A 14,525-nucleotide genomic window follows, 5' to 3' on the forward strand; every position below is an offset into this window, starting at 1 on the left:
CTACAAGTGAGTCCGAGAACTTGAAGGGAGCCACGTCTGGTGAATGAGTATGTCCCGCTTCCACCGAGCAGTAAAGACCACTGGACAGAGGACAGGGTCCTGGGTAGCAAGTCTCAACTCGTTTCACAAGAGTGGAAGCATGCAGAGGACAGGTGTGCTCCGCTGCAGAGGAGGAAGACGTGGGCAAGATGGCCAGGAAAATGACGAACACTTGGAAAAATGTAACATACTATTAAAATTACCCATAGGTCAAAAAGTAAACCACAGGGAAATTGGAAAATTTTGAACTGAATGATGACAAAAACACCATTTATCAAAATTTGTGCCTGGGCATGCTGGTGTACACCTGCAATCCCAGACTCCGGAGGCTAAGGCAGGAGGATCACAAGTTCAAGGCCAGCCTGGGCAACTTAGTGAGACTGTGTCTCAAAATTAAAAATAAAAAAGGCTGGGGATGTAGTAGCTCAGGGGTAAAGTGCCCCCGGGTTCAATTCCTAGCACCAAAAGAGAATTTGTGGGATGCATCTAAAGCAGCACTCAGAGGGAAATGTTTAGCTCCAAACACTTACATCATAAAATGGGCATAAGAACCACTCATTTATACTCCAAAAAGCCGTAAAAAGACAAGCATATTGAACTTGAATTGCATAGAAAAAAGAGGAAAATAATACAGAACAAAATGAATGAATTAAAAATTTTATGAACGATGGAGAAAATGAACAAAACTATCTTTGAGAGAGGAAAGAGCTCTTGATGTGGAGGAAATGAAATGCACATTACTGAGAGAAGGAAGGCAGTCTGAAAAGGCCACCCTGCAGGCTCTCATTAAACGGCTTCTGGAAGAAACTGCTGGTGCAGGAGCAGTGATCGGGTCCGTGGGAGGCTGGGCTGGTGGGCCCAGAGGGCCCCGGGGCAGCCACAGCAGGGCAGCAGCTCCTGGGCCGGGCGGCATGGTCAGGGCCATGTGCACAGCACTGAGTGGGAGAAATCTCTGCAGATTATGCTCAAATTTGCTGTGAACCTAAAACTGCTCTAAAGAGTTGAGTCTTAGCTGGACGGGGCGTCGATAAACCCAGAAAGACTGATAAGAAGGAAAAATAAACAGAAAACAAACACATTTCCAAGCTCAGGACTAGAATGAAACACACTGCTACCGATCCTCGAGAAGTCAGGATGACAAGGAACGACCTGCTATCAAAACTCCACAGAACTAGACAAAGGGTCCAAAAATATGCAATGGAGAAAAGATAGCCTCTTCAACAAATGGTGCTGGGAAAACTGGAAAACCATATGCAACAGAATGAAATTAAACCCCTATCTCTCACCCTACACAAAACTCAACTCAAAATGGATCAAGGACTTCGGAATCAGACCAGAGACCCTGCATCTTATAGAGGAAAAAGTAGGTCCAAATCTTCAACTTGTTGGCTTAGGATCAGACTTCCTTAACAGGACTCCCAAAGCACAAGAAATAAAAGCAAGAATCAACAACTGGGATAGATTCAAACTAAAAAGCTTTCTCTCAGCAAAGGAAACTATCAGCAATGTGAAGAGAGAGCCTACAGAGTGGGAGAATATCTTTGCCAACCATACTTCAGATAGAGCGCTAATTTCCAGAATCTATAAAGAACTCAAAAAACTACACCAAGAATACAAATAATCCAATCAACAAATGGGCTAAGGAAATGAACAGACACTTCACAGAAGAAGATGTACAAGTAATCAACAGATATATGAAAAAATGTTCAACATCCCTAGTAATAAGGGAAATGCAAATCAAAACTACCCTAAGATTTCATCTCACCCCAATTAGAATGGCGATTATCAAGAACACAAGCAACAATAGGTGTTGGCGAGGATGTGGTGAAAAAGGAACACTCATACATTGCTGGTGGGGTTGCAAATTAGTGCAGCCACTCTGGAAAGCAGTATGGAGATTCCTCAGAAAGCTTGGAATGGAAACGCCATTTGACCCAGCTATCCCACTCCTTGGCCTATACCCAAAGGACTTAAAATCAGCATACTACAGAGATACAGCCACATCAATGTTCATTGCTGCTCAATTCACCATAGCCAGATTGTGGAACCAACCTAGATGCCCATCAGTTGATGAATGGATAAAGAAACTGTGGCATATATATACAATGGAATATTACTCCGCAATGAAGAATGATAAAATTATGGCATTTGCAGGCAAATGGATGAAACTGGAGAATATCATGCTAAGTGAGATAAGCCAATCTCAAAAAACTAAAGGACGAATGATCTCGCTGATAAGCAGATGAGGACATATATTGGGGGGTGGGAAGGGTTAGCATTAGGTTTAGGGTTAGGTTTAGGGTTAGGGATAAGGAGTGTGGTAAGAATGAAGGAAAGAAGGACTGTATAGAGGGAAAAGAGGGGTGGGAGGGGTGGGGGGGAAGGGAAAAAAATAATGAATCAAACATCATTGCCCTATGTAAATGTATGATTACACAAATGGTATGCCTTGACTCCATGTACAAATAGAGAAACAACATGTATCCCATTTGTATACAATAATAATAAAAAAAAATAAAGCAAGCAGAATTTCCAAAGACAAAAAAAAAAAAAAAAAAAAACTCCACAGAGGATATTCCTTAGAAAACTTGGAATGGAACCACCATTTGACCCAGCTATCCCACTCCTCCACCTATACCCAAAGAACTTAAAATCAGCATACTACAGAGATACAGCCACATCAATGTTCATAGCTGCTCAATTCACAATAGCCAGACTGTGGAACCAACCTAGATGTCCTTCAGTTGATGAATGGATAAAGAAACTGTGGTATATATATACAATGGAATATTACTCAGCTATAAAGAATAATAAAATTATGGCATTTGCAGGCAAATGGATGAAATCGGAGAATATCATGTTAAGTGAGATAAACCAATCTCAAAAATCCAAAGGACAAATAATCTCACTGATAAGCGGATGATGACACATAATGGGGGGTGGGAGGGGGGCAAGAATGGTGGAAGGAGGGACTGTATAGAGGGAAAAGAGAGGTGGGAGGGGTGGGGGGGAAGGAAAAAAATAACGGAATGAATCAAACACCATTACCCTATGTGATTGTATGATTATGCAAATGGTATGCTCTTACTCCATGTACAAACAGAAACAACATGTATCCCATTTGTTTACAATAAAAAAAAAAAAAAAAAAAACCTCCACAGAGGCAAGTTTCTAGACACTATCTCTCAAGAACATAGTGCAAAGTCATCAGCCAAAGACACAACCAACAGGACCCATACTTAATTCGTTAGCTGGATTTTTTCCTTCTAATAGAGCCCTGCCTCTTTTCTTCCTTGACTGATTTTTGAAAAAGATGCCAAAAGCAATCAGAGGAAGAGAAGTCTTTTTTCTACAAGCAGTGCCGGGCCAGCTGGATCACCCTTCTCTGGTGGTGGGACTCGACCTCAACCCCTACCTCCCATCCCTACTTCCCACAAGATGCGAAACTGTTCAACAGCAGACTTACACGTAAATGTCTAAGAGAAAAAAATAGGGCCTTGGGCAAAGTTTTCTTACACATGGTGCAGAAAGCAATAAGCATGTAAGAAAAATTTGAAAGGTCTTATCAAAATTCAAAACCTCTGCTCATTAAATTCTCCATTAAGATCATGACTAGGTAAGCCACAGTCTGCAAGAAATATTTGCAAAACCTTCAACAATAAAAAGACACATAACCTAAAGGGAGAATGGGCAAAAGTCTTGACCAGGCACTTCCCAAAGAAAGGTACACAGGCGCCCTTGAGCACTGGACCTCGCTGGTCACCAGGGACAGGCAAGTTGAAACTGCAGAGATGAGCCACCAAAGGCCACCAGGATGGCAGTGTCCCCTGGTCGGAGTGCCTGCAACAACCGCAGCCTTGCCAGTTGCTTGTGGGCGTGAAAGGGCACAACCAGGCTGGGCGGGAAAGGCCTGCACCTTTCCTGACAGGTCAGACCCACCCTCTAAGTCCCAGTACCCATCCAGCACCCACCCAGGAAGCAGGACACCACCACGTCCCCAGCGCACAACAGAGCTGCACTCAACAGCCAGAAAGCGGGAGAACCCAGGAGTTCCGCCTCCGGTGAACGAAAGAGCAGAGAGAGGGAAGACTCAGAGGCGCCATTCGTCCCCAGAAGAAGAAAAACAGAAGAAAGAAGGAAGAGCTAAAAAGCAAACAGGAACAAGGCGGGCTTGCGACTCATCACCAGGGATGAGCCGCCCCGTCCACAGCATGCAGACCAGTTTCCAAACTGATAGGCTGAGTGATGGCAGCGGGGTCCAAGGAGGGCGCAAAGTGAGCCCACGAAAGGAATCTGAGGGCAGAAGCACGCGGGATGGGCTTACTAGGGAGGTGGACGATGCTCGGTGGCGTGGGCAGGCTTAGGGGGACTCCATCGCCAGAATCAGCCAGTCAGGAGTCGCCCTTACTCCACGTGCAAAGTTTAAGACAGCATGACGGCTGTGGAGGATGGGGAGGCGGGTGCCTAGTGGCCGAGAAGGGCACAGTGTGGCCTGCACAGGTGCTGGCCACGTGGGGCTCTGCCCGACGCGTCCACCGGGAGGCTGTGCAGGAGCACCATGTAGACGTGTGAGAAGTCAAGCACGCAGCTGCCAGCGCAAAAGTGCGGCAGAGAGCCGCGGGGCACAGGCTGGGCCCCGCTCCGCAACCCAACGCGGTCAGCCCTTTGCCCAGCCGCTCCGTGCTCACACACTACCTCCCGCGGTCGTCTGGTCGCTGTCGGTCATCACACCAACCATCAAGCGGCGCAGCGCTGGTGTTCGGAAGGCCCTGACTTTAGTTAATAGCCCTGAGGGACAAGATTGGCGCTGCTGACGTCCAGCCACGAGGAAGAAGCCATGAGCCCTTCCCTTAGGTAAAAAGGTGGAAGTTCTTGAGTCAACGAGGAGATGAGGCAGCCACGGCCCACGGCCACCTAGCTAGCCTTCACGGTGTGCGTTTCAGGGGAGACACGGTGCACACACGGGATGTGGCTCTATCGTGGTCCCGGGCATCCTGGGGGTTCTGGAACACACCCCGCGAGGACAAGAAGCGGCGCTCTTGTCCTGACCGAGGTGGCACAGGGCATGGCGGGAGCATCGGCAGCGGCTGTCACACTGCCTCCTGTGTCCTCTCGGGCGTTCTTCCCACGGCAGGCCTGGGCAGTCTGCCTGTCCTCTGCGCCTGCATCCCCTCAGAGAGGAGAGGGGCCGTGGGCACGACCTGCCACCTTGCCTTCCGGGCAGGGCCAACAGGCTGGTTGGCCCGAATCCCTTCGGCTCAGGAACACGCCCGAGTGCCGTTTATAAGCCGAGCACGTTTCCTTTGCCATCTGGTCCGAGATAAGGGCAGGCGAGAAACCCACAGGGAAAGCGCGGAGTCAGCCTGCAGTTTCCCCTCCTGGGCGGGGCGCCAGCCTTTGGAATCTGCCAGTTACGCATTTGACCTTGAGTAAACATCCAAGTGCACAAAACGTGGGTGTTTGACCTTCTGAGATGCAGCTGAGTAAGACACCCCGGCAGGACATCTGCCTGGTTTCCTGAGTGCATGCGAGGGGCGCAGGAGAGAGGCGATGGACAGACGCAGCCCTGGATGAGGGCCGGCCGCGTGAATGAGTCTGCTGGGCACAAAGGGAAGCGCTTTCTGTTTACAGGAAAATACTCCTGTCACCTAGTAACCAGCAGCGTCAAGAAAGGAAATGCAGAAAAGCTGCCAGCAATTTCTGGGCCCTGTTCCTGGCCTGCCGCTGACTCACTGCGACCTTAAGCAATCTCTGTGCTATTCCTGCTCCTCCCTACGCCAAACGGAGCTATCACCTGCCCCACGCAGGCTGGGGATGTTTTGACAACACGGGTCATCGCTGGGGTGATCCGGGAAGAGCTGAGCGCCCGCGGCTTCGTTCTGATGGGCTGGCTCCCTCACTGTGGAGACTCAGGGCTCAGCTCATCCTGGTACCTGCTTGGTAGCACCCAGATGGCACGAGAGGCCTTTGGCCCCAAGGAAGCAATTAACTTCTTCCCTGTGAACAAGAGGGAACAGGCCCTCTCAGGAGGACTGGCTGCTTCAGAGTCCAGGTTCTGCCCTGGTGCATCTTCACACTGATCTTACTACAGTGACCAGAAAAGTCACGTCCACTTCCTCCTCTTGGCACCGTCCTACCCACGGGCCAGGTCTCAAGAGCTGCCTGCGTGCAGCCTGCTTTCGGGGGAGAGGTGGGTGACTCCCCCGCATCGTCCCCTGGGTGCCCAGGCAGCCCGGGGCCCAGGGGCCAATCAGGGCTTCCAGTGGCAGCGGCGTGGATTCAGCGTCCTGGGCACTGCAGAGTGCTGAGCAGCGCACCTGGCCTCCACCCGCTCCGGGCCAGGCTGTCCCCAGGGGGACAGCCACAAATGTCCCCAGACACTGCCAGGGCCTCCCTGGGGGGCAGAACGATCCCTCATGGGAGCCCCCCATTGTGAATGGACACAGCTCTTCGAGGAGATTGGATAAGTAGTAAAATAAAGTGGCAGGCAGGCTAAGGACCGGAGAATGGCAGTTCTGTATGGCAGACATGAAATCGCCGGTTTAGCAGAGGAGGAGGGTGGCATTGGGAGGGAGAGACCCCAGCCCTGCCCCTCTCGCTACCCCAGGGCGACCGCTACTCTTCTGCCCACACCAGCCAGGGGCCCAGCATCCCTCAGTCACTTTTTGCAGCAATGATCTCTCAAGGACGATTGCTGGCTCCAAGTGTTTTTGAAATAAAGTATCTTCAGAATTCAAATTCCTTTTCTTTTGCTAAGAACTGGGCTTCTGTTCCTGTTTTCTCCTCAGCAGCCAAATTTCCCCTGCTTCCTCCAGCACAGCAGCAGAACCAGAGCGTGTTAACTGCTCTGAGGGGCTCTGGGCAGGCCAGCCGCAGGCACCCGGGCCCTGCGGTCACCCCTTCTGATCTCCAGAGCTTGGGACTGGCTACTCTGCCTGGGTCTCCTCTTGACTCAGGACCCATCACGACGGGAACGTGGGATGACTTCCCTCTATGGAGGCCTGTTGGCTGCTGTCGGCCGTGTGAGGGACTTGGGGGCGGTTTCCATGGCCCGAGCCTTCACTGACCCTCCCACAGCACTGACTCTTGGCCGCGCCTCCTGCTGATTGAGATCACTGGAGAACCACAGGCGGAAACCTAGGGTGCACCGCGCAGAAACCAGAGGCCGAGGAGAGGTGAGGCCTGGCGGCATCACCTCCCTCTCCCGCTCCTCTCCGCAGTTCTCACGTCTGCCAGGGTTCACCCCGAGGCCTCCCTGGGGCTTCTCTGCAGTTTGGAAACTGTCTGGGCTTTGCTGCCATCTGCACTCGTCCTCTCTGATGGCCTCTCCTAGGGTCCCCTCTCCCCACTGCCTCGGTGCGATGATCTCACTGAACGTGACTCCCAGCACTGCTCAAATGGCCCAGCCGCGTCCCCTGTCCAGCTGCTCCCAGATCCACCTGGGCACCCCCTGGCGCCTCGCCAACCCCACAGGGAGCTCCCTGCCCTGAAAGTGCCTCCACTCCTGTTCCTAGGCCCCTGGCCGCTCGGAGCGCTGGCTCAGCCCTGCTGCTTTCACCTGATTCCGGGCTGCTCGCCCTCCTTCTACTCGGGCTGCTGCTATTTTAGGGAGCCTGCCTCCTCCTCTCACCTGGACGCGCAGCCTCTGCCCTCTCGGGCCCGTTTTCCTTCCATTCAGGGTGATTCAAAAGACAACGTGTCTCTTCACTGCGCCTGGCTCGAACCTGACCAGTCCCCACGGGCTCCCAGGGTGCACGGGCGTTCTGCATCACAGGCTGCCTAGTCGATGCCCCAAGGTGGGCTCCCAGGTGTGTGGGGGCTCTGGGCAACGGTGGTCCAGTGCACCCATGGCGGGCTGCCTGGCGATGGTCCACCCGAGCCAGTCTGAGCCCTGCCTGGGGAGTGCGGGCCTCCCTCGCTAGCTCCGGCCTCGCCACAGGCTCTGGCTCCCGCTGGGGAGTGGGCTCCAGCAGGGAAGGCTCCCCCCCACCACATACACAGCTGTGGGTGTCAGGGCAGTGCCAGGCTTACAGGGCTGAAGGGCGAAGGATGAGGCGAACTTCAAGTTCAAGTCCAGCACCAGCACACAGACGTGACTGAGGCACAGGCCTGAGAAGGGAGAGGAGGACGTGGAACCCGGTCTGCTGGGACTGTCCTGAGCCTGGATCCAGCGGGTGCTTGAGAAATGACAGGTTGGGCGGGAAGACAGGCACAGCCCAAGGCAGCAGCCGTAGCAGCGGCCATGCTGAGCACAGCAACCCCATCATGCCCTGAGGGAACGGAATCCCCCCAAACGGTCACCCCCACTCCAGAAATGAGGACACAGTCCGAGGCTCAGAAAGTTCGGCCACCGACTGAAGGCCACCAGCCAGGAGGTGGCAGAGCCTGCCTTGAACTGGGTCTTTGGCTGCTGGCCTGTCCCGTCACTTCTTGAACAGAGGGACACACAAGTGCTGTGAGGCCCTGGAGCCTCTGCTTTCACACCACCTGTATCTGTCCCCAGGCCGCAGACACCGTCCCCACTTTGGCAAAGAGCTCAAAACTACAGCAGGAGTTTAGCGCCGTGCTTTAGAAATTTCTAGAATCTGCTTGTCAGAGGCACAGTGAGTTAACTGACGGATTCCTGTGAATGAACGATCACACAGATCCCAGTCGGACTTGCACATTCTGCCCACCCCACTCAGTTCACAAGTCAGGGAGGACCAGCAGCAGCTGCAAAGTGGACCAAAGTAGAATGGTGACCAGCGACACAAAGTCCCTCTCAAGTCACCCTGGCGCTAGACGTAGGGCTTCTGGACCTCAGCGCTCTTGGCTTTGGGGGCTGGGCGGTTCTTGCTTGTGGATGTCAATCCTAGGCACTCAGGGTGCTGAGCAGCACCTGGCTTCCGCCCACTGGGTACCCGTAGCAACTCCCCCAGTCAGGACAGACACTGCCCAGTGTCCCTGGGGGCAGAAGCAGCCCACTGAGAACCACAGTCTTCAGGCACTTTCCATACTCCTTCCTGTCGCTCTGCAGCCACCTGGCTGTTTCCACCTGTGGCTTCTTGACCTCGTTCTCCTCGGGAAAGCAGTCTGGGTGTCAGTCTCTCCTGCGGCTCCCAGGCGCCTGCCCACTCCCCAGTATGCTGCCCACTGGCACTCGAGCTAGGCTCTGCGGGGAAAGGCTGCTCCAGGCGCCCAGCTGCCCGCCTGCCACGGGGCTCTGCCTGGGGTTCTGCAGGCAGTCTGCGTGGGGTCCTGCTTGTGTATTCTGCTCCTGCTGGCTCTTCTCTTCCTCTTGCTTGCACCCAGGATGCCACCTTTTCTCTCCTTTGTGCACACTGCCCAGGAGCAGGGAACGGCATGGTAGCCGTGGGCAGCCAGGAGGGGCACAGGAGGCCAGTGGACACCTGAAGGTGGGCTTTGCTGGCCACTCCTGCAGGTGTTCAGAGCCCAGGGTGGAGAAGGAGCCGGCAGAAGTGACAAGTGACCTGCTAGGAGGCCTCTTCCTTCACAGCAGGACCTCTGGGTGACAGGCCTGCCGGGTGATAGGAGCCTGTCAGGCCTGGGTGGCTCTTCCTGTGCACACAGCCATCTCCAGGGACAGGGATGACCATGGAGTGATGGGAGTCCACGTTCCCCCATGCCGTGTGAGGGCGCTGGGCTCCCGATCCCACTCACCTCCCCGACCGGCTCCAAGCTGGCCTCTGCCTCCCTGGCTCGGGCATTAAACCAGTGGAGAAACCGCCAAGCCCCACTGGAGAGGCCCTTAAAAATCGCCCGACCCGCTCTCATCTGGCAGACGAAGAAACTTACCCGAAGCTGGCATCTGCCCAGGCTGCAAAGCCTAACGGATGCGGAAGCAAGTGCTTCCGTGGGAAATTTTAAAAAAATCAATTTAAAATAAAGTTTAAATGAGGCTCTATTCTCTTAAAAATGAGTTGCTCACCCTGGAACTGGGTACAGAATGATTCTGTGGGAGGACCGGTCTTTTCTTCACTACCCCGACCGCAACGTGCTGCGGACGAGGCCGGGGTTTTATCGACCTCAGGGAGTCTCCACTAGGACAGAACTCATTCTTTCTGACTCCAGCGACACTTGCTGTCGCCAGGTCTTAGTTATTGCGTCTAGCAGGGCTGATGGCTAACAAGCTTGCTTTTTTTTTCTTTTTTTTTTAACAAGCTTGCCTTCATTTGTTATATAACACAAATGACGTTCCACTATAAATCAGCTGCAAAAGAAAGTTGGAGAACTTGTTTAGCTCCTTTAAATAGTGCCAGGACGTGCGCTTACCTGCTGCCCCCAAGGGCAGCGAGTGCCTTCTGGCGCATTCGGCTGCACGTCCAATGGCCTTTAAAAGAAAAAACCCACCCAGCGACCGTGAGCCTCCCCACAAGCCAGCGCGGCCTGCAGGACTGCGGGCTGCTGTGTCTGTCACAGGCGGCCCTTCTGCAGTCGGCTGTATTAGTCAGACTGCACTCCAGATGGTCATGGGAGGACAGAGTCCCCACCAAAAACCTGCCCTGGGGAACGGTTCTCAATTTATAGCCCACTGTGGGGGCGGGGGTGGTACTGGGAAGAGGGAAAGACATGTGTCACCAGCTCTGAATGAAGTTCAGGGCCCTGTTTACCCAAGCAACCGGCCCTCGTAAACAGTCGCTATCTCTGCCGCTGCCGCGGGGGCGGGTGGGGGGGGAGACTGTTTTGATCATGACCCGACCTGTGCTGCGCTGCACGGGGCGCACGCAGGGCACCTGCCAGTGGGGGCGCACGCCTTCCCCTGGTAAGTATGCCAGGCACGTCCCGAGAGGGTCACCTGAGGACCCACCTCTAAACAGGAGTGCCCAGCACTCAGAGCCAGCAGGTTCCAGGTCTACGTCACCTGCCAACCCCGAACTGAACTTCAGGTTCAAGTCTGCTCTTCCGGTGTTGCTGCGAGGCGTGGAGAAACTGCAGAGTCATCAGTAGGTGTGGCGGTGGGTGGCCAAGCAATGATTTTACACACACGAGGAGTCAGATCAGAAGAGAAAGGCCACTTGAGACTGCAGGGGGCGTCCAGCCAGAGCAGTGCGGGCAGAGCCAGCGGCTCCTCGCTCCACAGGGGAGTCGCTGACCACACGCGCTCCAAGCAGCCCCAGGACCCTGTCTACCTGTGGAGGCTCACCAGACGCAGCATGATTTAATCAGAGACAATATGCAGATGTTCAATTAAAAACCGGAGTCCTCAGTCCCCGTGCTGTTTGCCTGGCCCTCATTGTTTGCTAAGTAACAACGGTTGCCAGGGACAACGCAGTCCACTCCCGTTTCCAAGCGCCTGTTGCTGGGCAACAGGGAGAATACTTCCCAAACCAAACAATGTCATCCCCAGAGCAACCCCTCTATCTCACACTAACCAGATCTAAAAAAAACCTCCCAAATATGTCATCTATTATTTTCAGAAGCCTGAAGAGAAAGGCAAATAATCTCTTCTCTAGGGTAACCGAGGGGAAAACAGTTTACCATATTTGTTCTGAAATAACAAAACCCAAGGAGGACCAACTCTCCCCACAGTGGTAGGATTTCAAGCCTTCCTCGGCCTGGAAGGAGAAAGTGCCTTTTTCTCTGAGAGGAAGAATGTATTTATCACCAAGCAAACCATGTGGGATAGTTTATAGCTGCACAAATGTGTTCTGGGCAAACTAAAAGGAACTGGGGATTAAGCCACTAGAAAGCAGTGCAACTCGGGAGCAGGGGAGAGCTGCAGCCTCAGGCATGGGCCAGGCCTGCACGGCTGTGCCTCGAGGGACCCACAGGGCCTGTCGCCACTGCAGCCCAGGGAGTGGAGGCTGCTGAGAGAAAGCCGAGTCCCAGCAGTTGCCCTCTGATGTGGGGACACACAATGGGCACAGCCCGGAAGCTGGCACCAGGGAGGTCCCCAGCAGGAGCACTCCTGACCCAGGAAGGAGAGGGACACAGCCAAGCTCACGGCCAGTGCAGGCCCTGCACGGCAGAGGGGAGAGGGAGCACGGGGTCCAGGACCCTGGCTGCCGGGCCCGCACTCTGGACTACAGAAGCTGGTAGATCTGAGCTCGGTTAAGCCCCTGCAGCTCTCAGCTCAGGTCTGGAAGGAGAGACGGACAGGGTCGTGCACAGATGCCATCCTGGAGTCACTTTTAGAACCAACACAAGGGAACTGTCATGCCTCCCTGGAGGGAAGGTGGATTCCAGGCTGTAGGATTTGAACCTGTGCTCCCAGGAGCCTACGAATGCGCAGCCAGACCCACAGATGAGTGGTGATGGGGGCCGGTGATGGCATGGAGCTCCAGGCCTGGAAGGACAAACAGCTAGAGCCAGAGCCTCGGAGCCTGCTGGGGCACAGCTCAGGAGACGTGGCTGGACTCTGCCTGGCCCCCTGCACTGAAGGCAGGCTTTTGATGCACAGCTGTGAGGACCCCAAACCTCCCGACCAGAAGAGTGGTTCATACGGAAGCCTAGATGTGTGTCCATTGATTTGAACCAAACAGCTGAATTCTACCAGGCACTGCCCAGTAGTCAAAACGTACAAAACTCCCGTCCTTCCTTGAGAGTATTTTCTAGTACGCATGCTTTGCAGGGACACAAACAAAAATAAATGAAAAAAATGGAGAGGTACTTGTCAGATGGTGATAGATGCCCAGGGGAGAATCAAAGCAGATGGGGACACTGTGGGGCACAGGGTGTCAGTGCCTCCCTGAGCAGGTGCCCTGGAGGAAAGAGATGAGGAAAGTGAGGGAAGCATCCACTCAGATAGGGAAAGAGTGTTCCCAGTGGAGGGAACCGCCAGTGCAAAGGCCCTGTGGCCAGACCATGTGTGGTCTGTGAACAGAGTCAAGTGAACCAGAAGGCAAAGGGGAAGGAGTCAACCGGCCATCACACAGGCTCTGGCTTTGGCTTGGGGTGAAATGGAAGTGACCACAGGGTTTGAAACGGGGTGGGGGGGGGCTGGTCTGACTTGCATTTTAACCTCTGGCTGCTGGACTGAGATCAAGTGAAGAAGAAGGAAGGCAGAGGGCAGTTAACAGGCTAATGAGACAATCCAGGCAGGAGGTGGTGGCCTGGCCAGGGTGATGGCAGTAGACTCTGCAAGTACAGATGGTAGTATATAGGGTGTGAGAGGAAGGCATGGTGTGTCCCCAGGGTTTCTGGCAATGGAAAGGATGGGGAGAGGAGGGGGCAGATGTAGCAGGCAGCAGCTGAGAGCTGAGGGTGTGAACTTGACACCCAGGAGAGTGCTCAGATACCCGTGGGAATGCGGAGAGAGCAGGCAGGGACACAAGTGTGGGCCTGGGGGGAAAGGGCTGAACCGAAGCCCTCAGTGTAGAGAGGACGTGACTGGAGACCTCAGTGTACAGAGGATGTGACTGAAGACATCAGTATAGAGAGGACACGAATGGAGGCATCAGTATACAGAGGACGTGACTGGAGGCATCAGTGTACAGAGGATGTGACTGGAGGCATCAGTGTAGAGAGGACATGACTAGAGACCTCAGTGTATACATCACCTATTAAAAATCAAGAGACTATCTGGGTTCACCAAAGGAGAGGACAGACAAAAGGCCCAGGGCAGAGTGAAGTTGAGGTCACAATGACAAAGACAGAGCACTTCCAAGAGAGCAGTACGGGATCAGCCAGAGACTGCAGTGGGCTCAGGAGAGCCCAAGTGAGCTGGAGTCTAGAAGGATAGACTTTGATGGATAGGGAAAGAGAGGAACAGGGTGGCAGCTGGGAGGGGAAGGTCCAGAGGGGTTTCTGAAGACAGATGAGAAGCAGATGGGAGGCAACTGGCATAGGCGGAGGAGGGAGACTCACTAGTGGACTGTCCTCACATGGCAGGATGGGTCAAGGGGTCTAGCAGAAGGGGTGGGGTTGGCCGGAGCTATGTGTATGGACATTTGTCTACAGCTACAGGAGAGAAGGCAGGGTTTCCACCTGGATGCAAGGAGGTGGGGTGTCATTAAGTCACAGTCCTTTGGAGGAGACCCTGGTCCCCAATGGCATTCCTCAGCTGTGGAATTCCTGCATCTACTCCTGGTCAGGCTTGACAGCCACAGCCCTGTCCCCCTCAAGCTGCTGGGAGCCTTGGTCTCAGCAGGGTGGGAGGGTCTGGGGATGGCCTGGCATCTAGTACAACGACTTGGGCCTGCAGACTCACGTCACGTCTCCGGCAGACTCAGGTCAGGTCTGTGGCAGACCGGCTTGCAGATGGCCAGCCCAGCTCCAGGGCTCCCCAGGGCCCCACCTCTGCAGCCTGACCCGAGGGCCAGCCTTGGTGTTCAGGCCGCACAGTTCAGCTTTGTCGTGACTTTCTTTATGGTTCTACGCAGTTTTTCCAGTCCACCAAAGTGGCTAATCTGTCCATGCTCAAGTATTTATAGAAATGCAGTTCAATATATGTAGTTATTTTTTCTTACCAAACATGTGACCTGAAATAAGAAAAGGTTATAGAGCTATAGAGAAGCTAAACGCACACTTGTTGCTAAGTCATGCTT

General features: G+C 53.8%; 1 protein-coding gene across 12 annotated transcripts in view; it reads right to left on the reverse strand.

The window, feature by feature from the left end:
* Rfx2 (regulatory factor X2) overlaps positions 1–14,525 on the reverse strand; it is an 81,559-nt gene that overhangs the window by 37,359 nt on the left and 29,675 nt on the right. The window contains exon 1 of one of the 12 annotated variants that reach the window (XM_047532293.1): positions 9,968–10,333. The exons of 4 other annotated variants lie outside the window; for them this stretch is intronic. Coding sequence is in view for 4 of the 8 variants with exons in the window: in XM_047532285.1 (XP_047388241.1) it covers positions 4,735–4,777 (43 nt within the window). In the remaining 4 variants the exon portion in view is untranslated. Of the gene's footprint in view, positions 1–4,734; positions 6,118–7,669; positions 9,668–9,834; positions 9,876–9,967; positions 10,334–14,525 lie in introns of those variants that run through there. 7 more of the 12 variants (XM_047532294.1, XM_047532295.1, XM_047532285.1 and 4 more) reach the window with 7 other exon arrangements.

The sequence above is a fragment of the Sciurus carolinensis genome, chromosome 17 (assembly GCF_902686445.1).
Source record: "Sciurus carolinensis chromosome 17, mSciCar1.2, whole genome shotgun sequence".
NCBI lineage: Eukaryota > Metazoa > Chordata > Mammalia > Rodentia > Sciuridae > Sciurus > Sciurus carolinensis.